The following is a 16,229-nucleotide window of genomic DNA, read 5'->3' as shown; positions in this document are numbered from 1 at the left end:
TTACAATAGTGAAAAACGAAAATGAATGTAATTCACTATCAGGACATGCCACACACATTATGGCTTGTCCTACCTTATGCTTACAATGCACCCTGCCCTTGGGCCTACCATAGGGGTGACTCACATGAAGTAAAGGGAAAGTTTTAGGGGCTGGCAAGTGTGTGCACTTGCCCAGCCAGCATGACAGTACCAGACTGCACACAGGTGCTGCAATGGCAGACCTTAGACATATTTTAAAAGGCTGCTTCTGTGGGTGGCACAACCAGTGCTGCAGGCCCACTAGCAGCATTTGTATTTACAAGCCCTGGCACTCCTGGTGCACTTTACTGGGGGCTGACAGTAAACCAAATAAGCCAATCATGGAAATCAATTATAGGTACACTTTTCATAGGGAGCACTTGCACTGTGGCACTGATTGGCAGTGGCACAGTGCCCTGAGCAGCTAACACCAGCAAAACATCTGAGGCACATCGGCAAAAAGCGGGAGGGAGACTCACGCCAAGATGCCAGGTCTAACACCCACCTAATAATGTTCCGTATCAGTTTAACTAAACCACCCTTGATTGCTTCTAAACATGAAACAAGATGCGTGCTCTAATGTACATTCTTCTAAAAACCTATTGGTTCCAAACTTGGACCTCTTGCTTTACACCACTTCAATGTGATTTTCTGCCCTGCTTAGATTGTCACCAGGAGAGCTTCAAGCCCCATGCAATCATGGTGAGCATTGGTGCGCCGATGTTCTGTTGTGAAAAAGTGATTGGCGAATGACAGAAAATGAAAAGGGACTATGATAGTGAAGCTTCCGGAGTGACCATTACCATTGTGCTCCATTATCTCAACCGGTAAACTTCCTTGGATCGTAGCAGTGTCAAGAGACCTGTATGTCTCTCTCTACTTCACCTGCTCTGGGCAGCTCTTTTACTCCACTAGTAGTCTACCAGTGTTTTTGCATACCTCAGACTGAAGTCATTTTGGCTCCCTAGGGAAGCAACACAGCTACAGTTCTCTGGTGCGCTGAATTAAGTACAACTATTGTAGCTAGAACGCAGTCACCTCAGGCAAGGGGAAGAACAGAGCTAGATCAGTGAATATGGGATATATACCAGAAAATGGAAACAAACCAAAAGCCCCAGTGAGCTCATTGTGGGTGCAAAGATTCAGAGGGAGAATGACTTTGTCACAAAGGAAGGATAATAAGCACAAGGTTCCACTTGTTGCAATAATTATCTTTGAAATATTTTTTTCTGGTCATCTCCAATTGAAACATTGACTTATACACATCACTGCACCTTAGAAATTGAGTGATATGGTTCATACCACATTGGAGACTGGAGTGTACATTAGTTGAGCAAGTACCCGACAGTTGTTAAAAGGTATTTTGTTTTACTATAATATCAATCTAATATGCAATGACTAGTTTATGACAAACTCTACGTGACCTCAAGTATTGAATATTATTAGATCACACTTCAAAAAAATCCTTCACCTGTTGTGAGAACCATCATCAAGCACAAGGCGGCGTCAGTGGAGTAGTCTGAAAACAGCATTTGAAACCAGTTGAAACCAGTCTTGCAACTTTAGACAGTGGATCCACATCACCTGTCTGGAAATTGTGTATTAAAGTGGGCCCAAACTACCCCTCTTTGTTCCTGCTTCTGTTGAACAAGGAAGTGAGTCATTCGCAAAGTACTCAAAGATATGTTGCGGCTCCTCTTCGGAGCAAAGTCAAAGCTGATCCCTGCCATGAAGGGTCTGCCTTCACATACTCCGCAGTGAATGCTTGTAGAAATCAAGCCAGAGTAGTACGCCGTTGCAACACCCAATGGCCTGGTGCTGCGGGTTGCCTGATGTTTGCCTGATTCCAAGTGAATCCAGTGAAGGACCTACTATTCGCACCAGAGCAGAAGCCTCATCTTAGCCCGGAGTCTGCCACTGCCAGACAATCACCCTGTGTGTGCCTGGCCTGGACGCTGCGAGTGCCAGCAATGCACACTTGTCAGAGTCTTGCCAGAAGCCTCATCTGTCTGGACAGATGCCCACTGAGCAGACTTGCTGTGCTGTTTATTTGTCGTGTCCTGAATGAAGTCACCACTAAGGTCCCATATCAGAGGAAATACTGTGGAAAGTGCTGGTCTGGAGAATGCCTGCCAGCAGGCCATGTTCTGCAGTGGAAGCATGAACTGCTATTTATACAATCCCATTTTGAGTACACTCTGTTGAACTGAACTACAAAATACTCTGCATGAGTAAAGACATACTGAACTGCACCTATGCCTACTCTATGTCTATCCCTACGCTTCAGTAGATGTCCCATAGGCACTAGAGAAGCTCATAGAATGTGGGGAGGATACCATAGTATAAATGCTTACCTGGGAATCTGAGTTGGAATATCAACCCCATAGCTGAGCTCAATTGAATTGTGTATTGTTAGTTTTGCTGTGTTACTAAAGTGCCTTCTTTTTACTATGAAAAGCACTGAGCTGGATAATGCGTTATTGTGGCCATTGCTTGACTTTTGAGTTGTGAGCACTTGCGCCCTACACTACCTCCCCGAGAAGCCATTGACTACTCGCCCTCGCTACCCTGAGATTCGAGAGTGGAAAGGGTATACTTCGCCCAGTTTTGAGAGCCATAGTAGAGCCGACCCAGGACACTAGTGGAAAATGACTTCATCCACCATGCTTGGGTCTCCGTAGTCACTGTCTGTAATAGACTGTCGCCCACCAAACTGGGTCTGACACACGTTGGTGGCGCTTGTTAAAAGTCGGATCGGGAACAAAGAGGACCTTGTAATGAGATCCTAAATACCAGCCGTGAGAGTTCCACACACTTACACACTGTGCTGCTAATATCCATAAGTGAATATTCAAGTTTATGTGATGCAAAAGTTGTGAATGGGATATTGAGTTTCATTTTTAGAGTCTTTTATACTGTGTTTTGTGTGTGTATGTTGATCATGTAATGAAGAGTTATAAATAAAACTCTGCACTAAAAACATACTCCGTCTTTAGTATGAAAATGTGCATATCCAAATTGAGAGTTGAAAATTAGAAACCAACTAATTTCCAATGCCTTGCTTGAGTTCCACCCTAATGTTGGTAAATATTGTGCTCCATTGGATGTTTTGTGTTCTCCTTCTAGAAATCCAACATTATTTTGCAAATTGTAAGGGCTCTTGTAACATCATATAACATACGAAACGCGCAGCACTGTGCCTATTTTACTGATGTCGATCTAAAGTCCATGGAGCATATGAGTTTTGACAGTTTTTTTTTACCAGTGAGTAAACTACATCAATTTGCAGCTTCAGATATAGTGCTTTAATTGCATTTCATTTAGTCGAGAATCTTTAATGTAGATTTTCTATAATTTTGTCCTGTGTTGGTGAAAGCCTTCTTGACAGCCACTAGGCACTAGGCAGACATTCTTGCACCTAGATAGACACCAGGTTTGTACTAGAAGAATCAATTTGCATCAAACCCTAGTAACTCTATAATTATTGGTCCATCTCATCTGTCACTATCATGTTTTTTTCGTAAAGGGATGGTTTTTAGGGCTTTTTTTACACCAAGTGATGTATCCAAGCGTTTTAACCCTCAACATTTCTAACTGAAAACCAATATGTAAGATGACTGATACATATAATCTTGTGGATACTTGACGTATATATCTTTCATCTGACAAGGATTGTCCAGTGAATTTACATGAAAGTGAGTCTTACATATTTGTGAGTAAGCTGTAGATAATTTGATTAAGTTGTGAAATTAATCCTGTGGTCTTGTTGAATCAAACCTGTGCTCATATTGGTAGCAAATGAGTTCTTCCCATTTAGTCCACCAGGATTTCTCGCTTTTGACTACATGGTTTTTAGACCTTTACTGTGGGCGAGTCTCACTACCGGAGTCTCACTTATGGTAAATTCATGGTAATTGGTGTTAACCACCAGTGTCCGTCTTTAAAGATAAGGCCCCTGTGGCGCAGCTAGGGGAAGGGGTGCTGGGCTAATTACACATGTATATGTGTGCAAATGTGTGTGTGGGCTATTTTTGTGAGAATACTGTTGTACGCAGCCTGGTAATTGCACACAGGTAGCCTGTTGCAGAAAGGACTATACAAGGATTGGTGCTGACCTGGGGTAGGCCTTATATTAGTGGGCAATCATAGAGTAGGTCTGCAGTGCTTACTGTAAAATCTATGGTGTTTTCATTGTACTATACATGTAGGTGAAATCTTCCCTAAAGTGAATTTTCACTACACTCAAGACTACAGGGTCCAGCAAGGTACCAAACTGGAATACAACAAGCAGGGTGAGTTTGAATTTGCTGTCCCCAACAACCCTCAATCACATCTTATGAGAGAAGCACCAGGAGCCACAGAAAGAACAAGGCTGGTTTAGGAAGTCAGAAAATCTAGTTACCCACAAAATGCACCTACTTAAAGGCCAGGAGGCCTGACAACCATGATCTTGGGGGCCAGCCCCGGCCACCAGGAGCAGAAAAAGCAGAAGACGAAGGAAATTGGCCCAAAAGGGCCAGAGATATTCCATTTAAGGATTTGCTGTAAACCAAGAAATGTGAAAACAGACTCATAGCACTCTGCATATTTTAGATGGGCCATGGCATATGGGTCGACAGAACGGTATTTAATATATTTATGGGGAAGGGGATGTGCATGATGGTCCCTCCCTGTGCCAATCTGTGGCCCCTGGTAACCCCATCCTCTGGGGTGAAGAAACAAAAAGCACTGCTAGGGGTGGCGCAGTAGGAATGTGAGCCAGGGGAGGGGGAGCATCATCTGGCAGCTCCCCAACTTCGGTGTAGTGTCCCTGCTCCACTTGTTCAGGGGGATCTGGGGGCACACAGCGTCGATCCAACGTAGCGGGCAGGGAGAATGAAGATTACCATTTCCATGCTGGCAACCAGTAGTGCCGACTGAGTGGAGAGGCATCTGGGCATCCTGAATTAGACTCCTTGCGCTGCCTTCAAAGTGGTAAAGCACCATGGTACCCAGTGGGCAACAAGCAACAGGGATATAAAAAAAACTAAAAGAAAACTCAAAAGATGTGCAGAACAAGGTCGAATGGGATTACCACACATAAAATAGTCACTGACTAGGACAGAACTTCCCTATAATGCTCTGCTTCGGTTTATTTGCATATTATGTCTTACTCGTGGTGCCTTAATGAGGGACATGGACACCACCAACGGTGTGGGTAAATGTTGGGGGCTGCAAACAGTGCAGCATCTCCCTAAAGCGTTTTTAAAAAACACCTAACGCGAAGTCTCCTGGGGTTTATGTCCATGCCCCAAAAGTTGTTTTTCGTTATTTTATATTCTGAGCTGGAGCTTCAGGCTCATGAGGTCAAGAGGTCAGGGATCTCTTGTGGTTGGTTTTATGGTGTATTGTGTGGTCTATAGACAATAAAAGAAAGGATCTGATGCTCATGATTATGTTTTTTTTCTCACAACATATTTTCTTTAATTTGTTTTGCCATTACATGATGGCCAACATGGCCTACCCAAACTTGCAGTGCAATAACAACCCATCTCCCACCCCCAGTGGTATCTGCATATCTTACCGAAATCAAATCTACCATTTCTATCATGAACAATGTTTTTAAAGTCTCTGTATAGGGCTTATTTGGATGTGATAGGGGACCAGGAGCCTCATGAACCGCTGTCAAATTGCTGTATCTCAGTGTCAAGAAGAGAGTTAACCGAAGGGACCGGTGCCAAATCTATGCCTCTGTGGTGTGCCCACCGCTGCCATAACTTTGCGTGTTTCTGCAGACACGATATACTGCTATTTCCATGCCCATACAATGATCCATTCCTTGCTTCCATGTACCCACTGTGGGCGTAGACGCATCCTTCTATAGCCGTACAATGTCACGTTTAGCTAAATTAAGCCCAAGAAGAGTAAATGTCTTTTATATCTATTACCTCCAACTCCTTCTGTGCTATGAAGTAATATCAGCTTTGGGTGAAAAGGAATCTCCCAGGACAGGACCTTCTCCAGGCATGTAACTACCCCACGCCAGAAACTCCAGAATGTTGTGCATTTCCATATCATGTGTAGGAAGGTGCCCTCGGTCATCTCACATCTTAGGCAGACCAGCAAGGCAATGCTGATATCTAGTGAAGTAAGTTCTATGAAGGAATTTCAGTTGGATAAGGCATAGTCTGGACGGTATCGCCACTTCATGTGGTGCCATCAGAGCCTCTGTCCAGTTGTCATTGTTGAGTGTGGGTATGTCCTCCTGCCATGTCTGTCTCAAAGTTGGAAGTGTGGATGTACTATGTGTCACTAGTGTCTGGAAAATCTATCTGATTTCATGGGTACCCAGAATCCCAGTCAGTAGTTTGCCCTTCATTGGGTTGAATTCTTGTAAGTCATGAAGAGCACATAGACAGGAGGTAAGAGCATGTCGTAACTGGAGATATCTATAGAGTTGTTGTCTATGCAATTGAAAATCTGTCTGTAGTTCCTGAAAGGATTTAAGGACTAAACCCTGCATGATATCTCCTAATGTTGAAATGCCAATAGCATCCCACTGCTGAAACCCCGACAGAGATGTTACCTGGCCCAAGAAATTCCCACCCAACAGTGGCGTCATCTGAGTCAGTCGGTTCCACCACCCCATTCACATTAGTGTCCGTTTTCACAGTCGTAATACAGTTTGAGGTGCATGTGGAACATGACTCCCAATCTTGCCACCATAGAGGAAGTGTATGAGCGAAACATTTCCCATCGCACAACGCTCTGTCACGTACGCTGGATCTGCCAACTGCGCTCACCACCATTTGGTGATAATGAGAGATGTGACGCAGCATAATAGGAGTAGATGTCTGGGGCAGCAATGCCCCCTTTGAACATAGACTGGATGCAAGTCCGTAGAGCAATATGCACCACCCCACCTACCCCAAAGAAACTGTGTGAGCCACAATGACCTGTTTAAACCATTTTGTGGGGATATGGAAAGAGATAGTTCATTAATTGATATGAAATTCGTGGCATAGAGACCATTTTAAACATCATTGAACGGCCTAGCAGAGAGAGAGGTAGTGGGGACCACACTTTGATTTCTTCTCTCATTCGGGGCAATAACGCAACAAGGGTCAGTAGCAATATATACCACCAGGTACTTAAAACCGGTGGCTGCCATGTTCGAACCGGAAGCCTATGTCCTATCTCTCGCTAATTCCTTCATGAAAAACACCACTGATTTCCCAGGGTTCGTGTGCAGTCCTGATGTCTCTCTGAAAACGTGCAAAATGTGCATCAGCCGTGGGCTGGAAGAGCGTGAATTAGTGAGGGAAAAATAGTGAATATCAGCATATAGGGCGACCCGATCTGATAGTTCCTGCGCCACTCAAAGGGCGAACAGGAATGGGGACAGTAGACATCCCCTGCGGGTGCCCCTGCCCACCTTGAAGGGAGACGAAATTGCTCCTGCAACCCGGACCGAGGTGGTCAAGCCAGTTTACAAGAGTTTCACGTAATTGAGGAAATGTGGGCCAAAGTTGGTATTCCGAAATAGAGCAAATAAGTATTGCCAGCTGATGGAATCAAACACTTTGTTCATATCTGCCAGTAGCACTGCTGCCGGTAGTGCTAAGTGGTCAACCATAGCCAGGGCATTATAGACTTGCCTGATATTATGGCGTGTGAACCTTTGGGGTATAAAGCCCGCCTGGTACAGGTGTACGAGGTCGGGCATACATTTCAGTAGTCTATTGGCCAGAGTCTTGGCTAAGAGCTTCACTTCGAAGTAAGAAGTGGGATCGGTCTATGGGATCGGTCTATAGGATGAGTGTAAATCCGGTGGTCTCCCTGGCTTCAGAAATACTACGACCTCTGCGTGTCACCATTCCCAGGGGAGCAGGGTGCTATCTGATGCCTCCTGTATAATCTCAAGGAGGGTACAGCCAATCTTCGGCATAAAGAGCTTCAAGAACTCACTCGGGAAGCCACTGGGCCCCGGGGCCACCCCATGTTCACCTCGGCCAGGGCTGTCACCATCTCCTCGGCTGTAAGATTCTCCTCCAATTGTGTATGCGCCTCTGCAGATACGGCATGCAGCGGGATGTCCCTGAAAAATTCCTGAACTAATTCTATGCTGATATGGTCAGTTGAGGCGTATGGTCAATAAATCAATCAGGGGTTTATAAAGCACTCTACTCACCCATGAGGGTCTCAAGGTGCTGGAGGGGCGGGGGTGCTGCTCCGGATCAGTCGAAGAGCCAGGTCTCGAGGCTCTTCCTGAAGGTGTGCATTGTGCCCTATAATTATCTGCAAAGCTTTGGGCGACTTCTGCCGTTCCAATACCAAACCTCCTTGATGGTCCCGCACCACCGATGACACGGTTCCCGCTGCCTGACACAATCTGTGCAACATACAACTGGACTTGTCCCCCCTTTGATATATATTTGTTGCTGTGTGGCCTGCCATGCTGTCTCCACCTCATTTAACATATGCTATGGTATAATTGTTGGGTCTGACTAAGCTGTAGTGTTGCTGCCTTATTGCCTGGCCCCCTACAGTCCCCTCCAACTTCTCAATTTGTGTTTCGAGGGCAACCTGCTGCTGTGCTCTACGCCTATGGTCTCCTGCGCAAAAGCTGATGTCTACCCCTCAAATCGTTGGCTTAAGTGCCTCCCATAAAACTGCCTATGTGGAGGCCATGGATGAATTGAACGTAAAAGTTTCAGTTATTGCTTTTTGTGCAATGGTCCTATAAGTCGGGTTCTGGAGGTGCCATGGCAACATCTGCCATCGAAATCTAGGGCAAGTGGTGCCAGTATGAAGCTCCAAGGTCACAGGTGAATGATCTGAAACCCCCGTGCGTGAGTATAGGGCGATGACACCCTGTGAAGATATGTGGTTGGGATAAACATATAATCTAAGCGGGAAAAGGACCCATGGACTGACGAATAGTATGTATATCCGTTCTCGGTAGTGTGATAGGCCCTCCATGTGTTCGCCCAACCAAGGGTGGTCACCCGATCGGACAGCCTAGAGTCATGTTGGGCATCCCTCCCACCCTGTATTCGCCATCTGTCCACCCCAGTGTGAATGACGTCATTACAGTCCCCCCAACCAGACAAAGGCCCCTAGGCATCTTGCCCCACAATCAGAGGAAGCATTCACACCACAGCATCCAGCGGAGGTAGGGCATAGACACTCAGGAGTGTGAGCTGTTCCCCATGGAGGTCCCCTGCTACAGCAACATAGCAACCATAGGTATCTACCCACACCTTCCGAGTGGTAAAGGGGACCTTGCGATGGATTAAAAGGGCTGTACCCCGGGAGCCCCATGTAAATCCAGAATGGAATAGCTGTGTATAGCCAAGGCTGGCTAGGCAGTTAGTTTTTTCCCCATAAGTTGAACTCTTGTAAGAGGACAACATCCGCCCCCATGTGTTTGGAGTGCTGGAGGACTACCCCTCATTTAATTTTATCCAGTAACCCTTTTACATTCCATGGTAAGATGCAGTGTTAACCCCCTGTGCGCCCTAGTGTGCAGCTAGTCATCTATATCAGTAATATAGAATGATCCCTGGTACATGTGTGTCAAGTTTGGTATGAGCAACGGGACTGCAGCTGTTCAAGAAAACATAGGTGCAACACCCCCCGACCCACCTACGCCATACTACACGAAACTGGAAGCATCTGTCTCATTTTCGCCCCTACCGAACCCCAACTGGGGAAAAGGGAAGAAACACCACCAATGGATCCCAGTACCCCAAAGCCCAAAGAACATAGCCTCTAGAAGGGATTCCTAGGAATGACTCTCTGAGGTGGCAGTTTTATAAAGGGCGTCCTGCCTGCCCCAGCACATGTCTTCTAGGCACACAGTCTCCATCCATGCAACTGGCCCATTTAATGTCCACCTCTTCCACAGGCAATATAGATAGAGGAGGAGAGAGCGTGTGATCCCCATAAAGCTTGAAATTAGATACAGTAGAACAGTGTGGAAAAGTAGGATCTGCTTCTTATGGTTACCCCCACTTTTTGCTTGATGTAACACTGTTTTTGACTAGTCTGACTGGGATCCTGCTAATCAGGACCCCAGTCTATCTGCTTTCTCCCTAAACTTCTGTGTTATGTACTTCAGATTGGATACTGGGGTGCCCTTGTCAGTCCCTAGTATGTGGTATACATGTACCTAGGGCAAAGGTATCCCAGAGGCCTCTCATGGGCTGAAGCATGTATTATGCCACCCATGAGAGGCCATGTAAAATGGAACTACAGGCCTGCCATTGCAGCCTGTGTAAGTTGGTGCATGCACCACTTACTAAAGAATAAGGTTTACTAAATCTAGGGGTCACTGCACGTAATACCTATAAGTCACCCCAATAGCAGGCCTTTACAATCCTGACGGCAGGGTGCCTGGTTCTAGGTGAAAGAGTGCCCCTGCATAAGCAGGACACCCCTGCAGCCTACGGAAGTCCATTCTCCTGGGTTGTCAGTGAAGAAGCTGTATACAATATATAGAGGGGCATTACGCGGCCGTGTGATGACCAACTCTAAAATGGCTAAAACAAACCCTATCGTGTTTGGTGTCAAACATGTTGGAATCATACCCCCACACTGGTAACTGGTGTGGTAGGTATGATTCCACCCCTCAGAAGCATGCTTCGTGTGGTCCCTGGTGTTCCCAGTACCAGCCTTCTAGCTCTAGACAGCACAAAATGAATGCTGCCAACCAGAGACACATTTCTACCCTCCTGCTGCTGAGCCAAGTTCGAGCAGGGGAATGGCATAACAATAGGCATGCTGTCACAGGAAGGTGTGACCACCTCCCAGGCAGGATTTAGTGTATTAGGGCTGGGTGGGTGCGCTTGCCAGCGAGTGAAAGTCTGCATGAGGGGCACATTTGGTGTCCCTGTGCATAGTCCTGTTCAAACCTGTCCTGGGAGCCATTGGCTCCCGCTCTGGCGCGAAACTGGACAACTGTCCAGACCCTCCCTTGGGAGGGTCCTCTGAATCTTTCCAACCCTCTCCCGTGTGTACTTAAGGACTTACCTGTAGGACCTTAGATTTTTCGTGGACAAGATTCAGAACTGAAACCACTGCACTTTGACCGTCGGTGCACTCTGGTCTTCGCTGGACTTTGTTTGGGCCTGACTTCATCTCCCTCTCAGTCTGCTGCATCGTCTGTGCCTCTGCACCATACATGATCCGTGTAGGACCTCTGGAGCCTCCAAAACACCTGAAGATAATCTCCCTTGGAGTAAAGACACCGCAACACTGCTGACCGGTCTAATGACCCCAGGCTCCTATGGATTCTGAAATGCTCAGCAACACAGAAGGTGGGTTTCTACATCCCTCGGGGTCCGAGCTGCCCTCTCACCAATTTTGAGCTCAGAATCCCTCGTGGGGGCTGCAATATTTGTACCCCTGAGCACTGCATACTTTTGCAAGTGCATGTGCTTGTTGACAATTCTTTAACAAGTACATCGGGCTCCGAGTAGCCCCAACCTCTGGCAACTTTCTGCACAAAGATCTTCATCCACCTCGCACTTTGTGCTCCGTGGCCTGTTGTTATATGAAACTACTCGCGGTCCTCTTGCGACTCCAGTGCCTCCGGCCTGTGGGTCCAATTGAGGGTCAACTTTGCTTTTCCTGGGCTCCCCTGGTTGTTCCAGGCATGCCCCGACTCCCCTGGCTGTGGTGGGTCTCCTGGACCTTGCTGGTCCGAACCGTACACTTCCTTGACCTTCTGCGGGGGTTGCTGTTGTCAAGGCTTGTTGGTGCTCCCGCTGGACACCGACCCCTCAGCACTCGATATCCTTCGTGGGACAGCTCGCATCCGGCTCCTGGTCGTCCTCAACGTCACCTGGTCCCCGCAGCTGTAGAGTCAAGGTCACCGCCAACTATCGTCCACCGTGCCCCTTTCTTAGTATACGGTGTGGTCCCGCCCTGGGGCCCACTGTGTATTAGTGCTATTTACTGTATTTTCTTTGCTTAAGTATTGTGTGCTTTGTGTCCTTCTCCGTGTAGGAAATACTGGAACACACGAGAGAGTATTATATAATAAATACATATTTTTATAAGTACCTTGTGTGGTTCTGTTTCATTTAATCAATACAATAAGATTGCATTCTGGTAAAACAAGCTGCTTTACACTTCTTCAAGACTTAGCCTGAAGGCTGCTTTCCACAGTTACCACTTGGATAGCTTTCTAAGGTTATCTGAGACCTCTTAAATCACCATAAGGCTTGTCTGGACTGGTGCAAGGTGCCCACTTACATTAGTGGACATCATATACCAGTCCAGCCTCTCACGAACAGTTGAAGAGAAATATATCAATCAGTATATCAGTCTCACATGTGACGACAGGCCCTTAAAAATGTCAATGGTCATCATCTGTACGTGAGTTCCTCCAGATTCAAACATGATTTTTTCTTGGCTCCAGGCATATTGCAGGACAGCGTCCCGATCTAAGTAGTTCAGGATTTTCTGAATAATAGCCCGTGGTCGTGCACCGGTTGGGGGCTTCCTCACTAGGGCCTGGTGAGCCTGTTCAACCATGAAGCAAAATGACAGGCTCTCTGGCGGTACCATAGATCTCAGCCACTGTCAAGAATTGTTCTCCAGAGGAGCCTTCCCATCCCTCAGGAAAGCCCTTATGGCCAGCTCCTTAGTTGTGGCCATTAATGTTGTGACCTTCTGCTGCAATGTTGCCACTGAATCCTTAACCTCATACACTCTTGTTTCTGCCTCTGTCATACGATCAACCGCCTTCCTCAGATATTGTCGCAACAGGTTAATGTTGGAGCCCACTGCCCCAATCTTAGCCTCCAGGGCCTCTCGTGATTGAGTAATGTCTGCAAGTAGCATGGCATTGTCGGGACAGCCCAATGGGGACCTTGCCTGGTCCGTATTGCGTTCTCACTAGTGTACTGGTCCATAGTGTTTGGCTGAGGCTGGTGGTGGTTTATCCCTAGACATTGTGAGAGCCTGGGGGCTGCTTCAATCCACCAGTGGATGGCTGGCCCCCCTCCACTCCCAGAGCCGTCAGTCCGCAGCTGCAGCAGGTCCTTGATCTAACTTAATACTCGGGCCACCCCAGTCACAAACCGAACCAGAACCTGGCCTGCCTGCTTCTGCAGCTCTGGGAGGGCCACGGAGCGTTACCCCTAATGGAGCACCGCACCATATCAGCCACACGGATGATTACACTGCCACCGGTCCCCCATGGAGAAATTAGAGGCCAATGCAAGGAGGGGGGATGGGAAAATCAAACATACCCACCACAGATGCACAACCTGGCTGGGCACTGCCTCCCAGGGTCGGAGCCGTCCTTCCACAGTGTTGTTAATATCCTGCTGCAACGTACATAGGCGTCACCCACTTGCCATTCAAACCTGCAGAGTGGTGAGAACAGGGATTACTAGGGGAGGCAACTGGGACCTACCCCACTCACCAAGCTGTCTCCTATGTCCGGGGGGGGGGGCGATGGTGTGCTCCAAATGCACTGATATCCTTTGAGGCGGGGGGGATACGGCTCCAGTGCGTCGACAAGCCCCAGCTGGGCGGGTCTAACACACCCCAGCCGTTGTCTGCACCCGCCTGACCCCCTCCGCAACCCCTCCACTGTCTCTGGTATATGCAGCCGCCCGTCCTCTCCCTTCTATGATGACCCGGCTGGCACCCCTGTTTAGAGCCGGCGTGGGTCAAAAGATCCCAGGCATTTTGAAGGGCGTTGCACGTCTCCTCCTTGGTGTGTGGGCCGCTCTACAGGCCCAGAGCCAGGGCGGGGAAGCCGCAGCTGCCTGTCCGGTCATTCGGGACGGTAGCTCTACCCCCTGTGGCTCCAGTATTGTGGAAAAAATAGATACCTGCAAATTGAGTGTGTGGATTGCAGGAGAAGTGGTGGGGTGTGGTGCAGCCTGGTTTCTCTCCCCGGCCTGTTCGGTGTGAGGCGTTGTGGCTCTGGTCTTGGCCCAGTCAAGTCTGCTGGTGACGTCCTGAGGACTCCCCAGCCCTGCTGTTCGGGAGCGACAGGGAGTGAACTTCCAGAGCCCGGCTGTGGTCGGGGGGGGGGGGGACACGACTGGGGCTGCTGTGGGGGCCGTGTGACTGAGTCGGACTAGGATTATCATTGGATGCTGAATTAACTGTCCGGAGCTCACTCAAGGTGCATCTGCCATCTTGCGCGCCAGGCCACGCCCCCCGATTATGGTTGTTTTGAATGAAAATGCTTTATTGACAGTGGTATAGATGGGTGGGGGGAGGTTTATGATTAAGGGGTTCAGGACCCACTAGTGGTGAAATGTGACATGAAGGTCTCACCGAAGGTATTTACATCGCCCTGATTTTTATATTTGTAATTTAATGTGTAGTATTTATTAGTGTGTGTGCAATTAAAGTAGTGTGTGTGTAATAAGTACTTTTCCTCCTTTCTTTTAAAGGACAAAGCACTGACTGAACAATAAATTATAGAGTGTTGTTTTCTCACCCATACAACCTCCCCGGAGTCTGAGTAGGCCTTGGACTGTTCTGCTTTGTTAGCCTGAGAGAATCAAGTGCTACAGTGGGGTACTTGGTTCACTGTAATAATACAAGTTTGGACCTATTACTTGTAAAGGACTCACATCCTTCACTGCTAATAACTCAATTGCTTACCAATATTGAATTAGACATGCACATAAATGCATCTACATCATGAAGGTAGAAGTTTAATGTATTTTGCCATAATTATCATCATTTTCATTTCACGATTGTCCAGATTACTAGAGCTTTCGTTATTTTGAATCATGTACAAGCCACGTCAGTGGCTAATGTTCTGAAGACCACAAGGTTCCCTGAATGATGGTGACTGCAATGGTAGTGTGGTCCAGGAGGCTGTTGGAAAGGTGCCTTGTTAATGATATTCCTCCCCGGGACAGGACAGAGTTCAGATAGTCCTTCTGTTTGGACCCTTCGGGTACCCGCTTCATGTGATTCCCACTTTGACAGTAAACGCCTCCTAATTGTCACATCTGTTACTTGCAATGCTGCAAAACCACAACACTGTGGCAATAAATGTGATAGTTAAGTTATTTATATTGGCAATGATCCTAAAGGTATTGTAATAATATTCTGAATTTAATTATGTGAATTCTTGCTCCAGTTACAAACTCTTGTCATTTTGTGTGGTTTTTCTCTATGCCTAGGGGAACATTTTCAGAATACGTAACATATTCACATTAGATATATTTTAATAACTCCTTTGTTGTATCCTTTAACTGACTTCAATATATGTATCTTTAAGCTGTACATAAAGCATACAGTTCGCAATGTCCTTCATTTAATATAAATATGGTGCTTTTAATAGGTCCTTCTAAACGTTTCCCTGTGGCCACAGTAAACAACATTTTAAAGGATGTTCTTACAAGTTATCTCCAAGAAGAAAGATATGAAGCAGAACTATGTAGACAAATGACGAAGACCATCTCCGAGGTAAAATATACAAAAACATGCATGATATTTACAGTTGTTGCCATCTCGACACTCTCTGCTATGTCTGTTACTTTCACTTTGATACATTTTTTAATTTATGGTGCTTGCATAAACGTATAGAAGTCTCAGTAAAATGACAGATTCTTCAGTAATGCACAAAACAGAAGACTAAGGGCCATATCACACATTATCACTGTTTGTGCCCGGTGCACCTTTCAAAAGGTGCGCCGGGCGCAAACAAGGATAATGCACCTTATTATGGTTAATTCGTTCTCACCAGGGCAGCCGCGAACTCGTGCTGCCCTGGGGCCAAGACATTCATGCAGCTGCTCCGTGTTTTCACTGTGCAGGCAGCACTTGCCTGCACTTTCAAAAGGGATTTGCGATCCCCTTGCAGGCGGGTGAAGTAATTGACTGCACCCTCTTGCAAGTAGATGTCAGGGGGGGTCCATGGGACCCCCTTTAACCCCTACAGAGGCTGCTCTCAGGGGGTGCACTGACAGTGCACCACCTTTTAAATAGCGCACTGTCAGTGCGCCTCATGCAGGCTTCTTCGACTCTGCGCCACTGTCTCTAATATGGCGTGGGTGCAGTCAAAGGAATTCCCTCATTTCCATAGGACATGCCCCTATATAAATGAGGGAACACCCTCTGAAGGTAGCGCTGGCGCATTAAGTGCACCAGCGCTATTGGCATCATAGAAGGGGAGGTACAAGCATCTGCACCCCCTACTATAATACCAAAGTGCCCTGGGGGCGTCCAAAGCTGGTGTAAAT

The 16,229-nt window shown here is 47.1% G+C and overlaps 1 protein-coding gene across 2 annotated transcripts in view; it reads left to right on the top strand.

The window, feature by feature from the left end:
* DYNLT5 (dynein light chain Tctex-type family member 5) overlaps window positions 1–16,229 on the top strand; it is an 80,673-nt gene that overhangs the window by 33,593 nt on the left and 30,851 nt on the right. For both annotated transcript variants that reach the window (XM_085602343.1, XM_085602345.1), the window contains exon 4: window positions 15,329–15,453. In XM_085602343.1, the coding sequence (XP_085458469.1) occupies window positions 15,329–15,453 (125 nt within the window). The remainder of the gene's footprint in view (window positions 1–15,328; window positions 15,454–16,229) is intronic.

The sequence above is a fragment of the Triturus cristatus genome, chromosome 4_2 (assembly GCF_964204655.1).
Source record: "Triturus cristatus chromosome 4_2, aTriCri1.1, whole genome shotgun sequence".
NCBI classification, from domain to species: domain Eukaryota; kingdom Metazoa; phylum Chordata; class Amphibia; order Caudata; family Salamandridae; genus Triturus; species Triturus cristatus.
The sequence above is the reverse complement of the archived record's forward strand: the minus strand, read 5'-3'. Positions and strand labels throughout refer to the sequence as shown.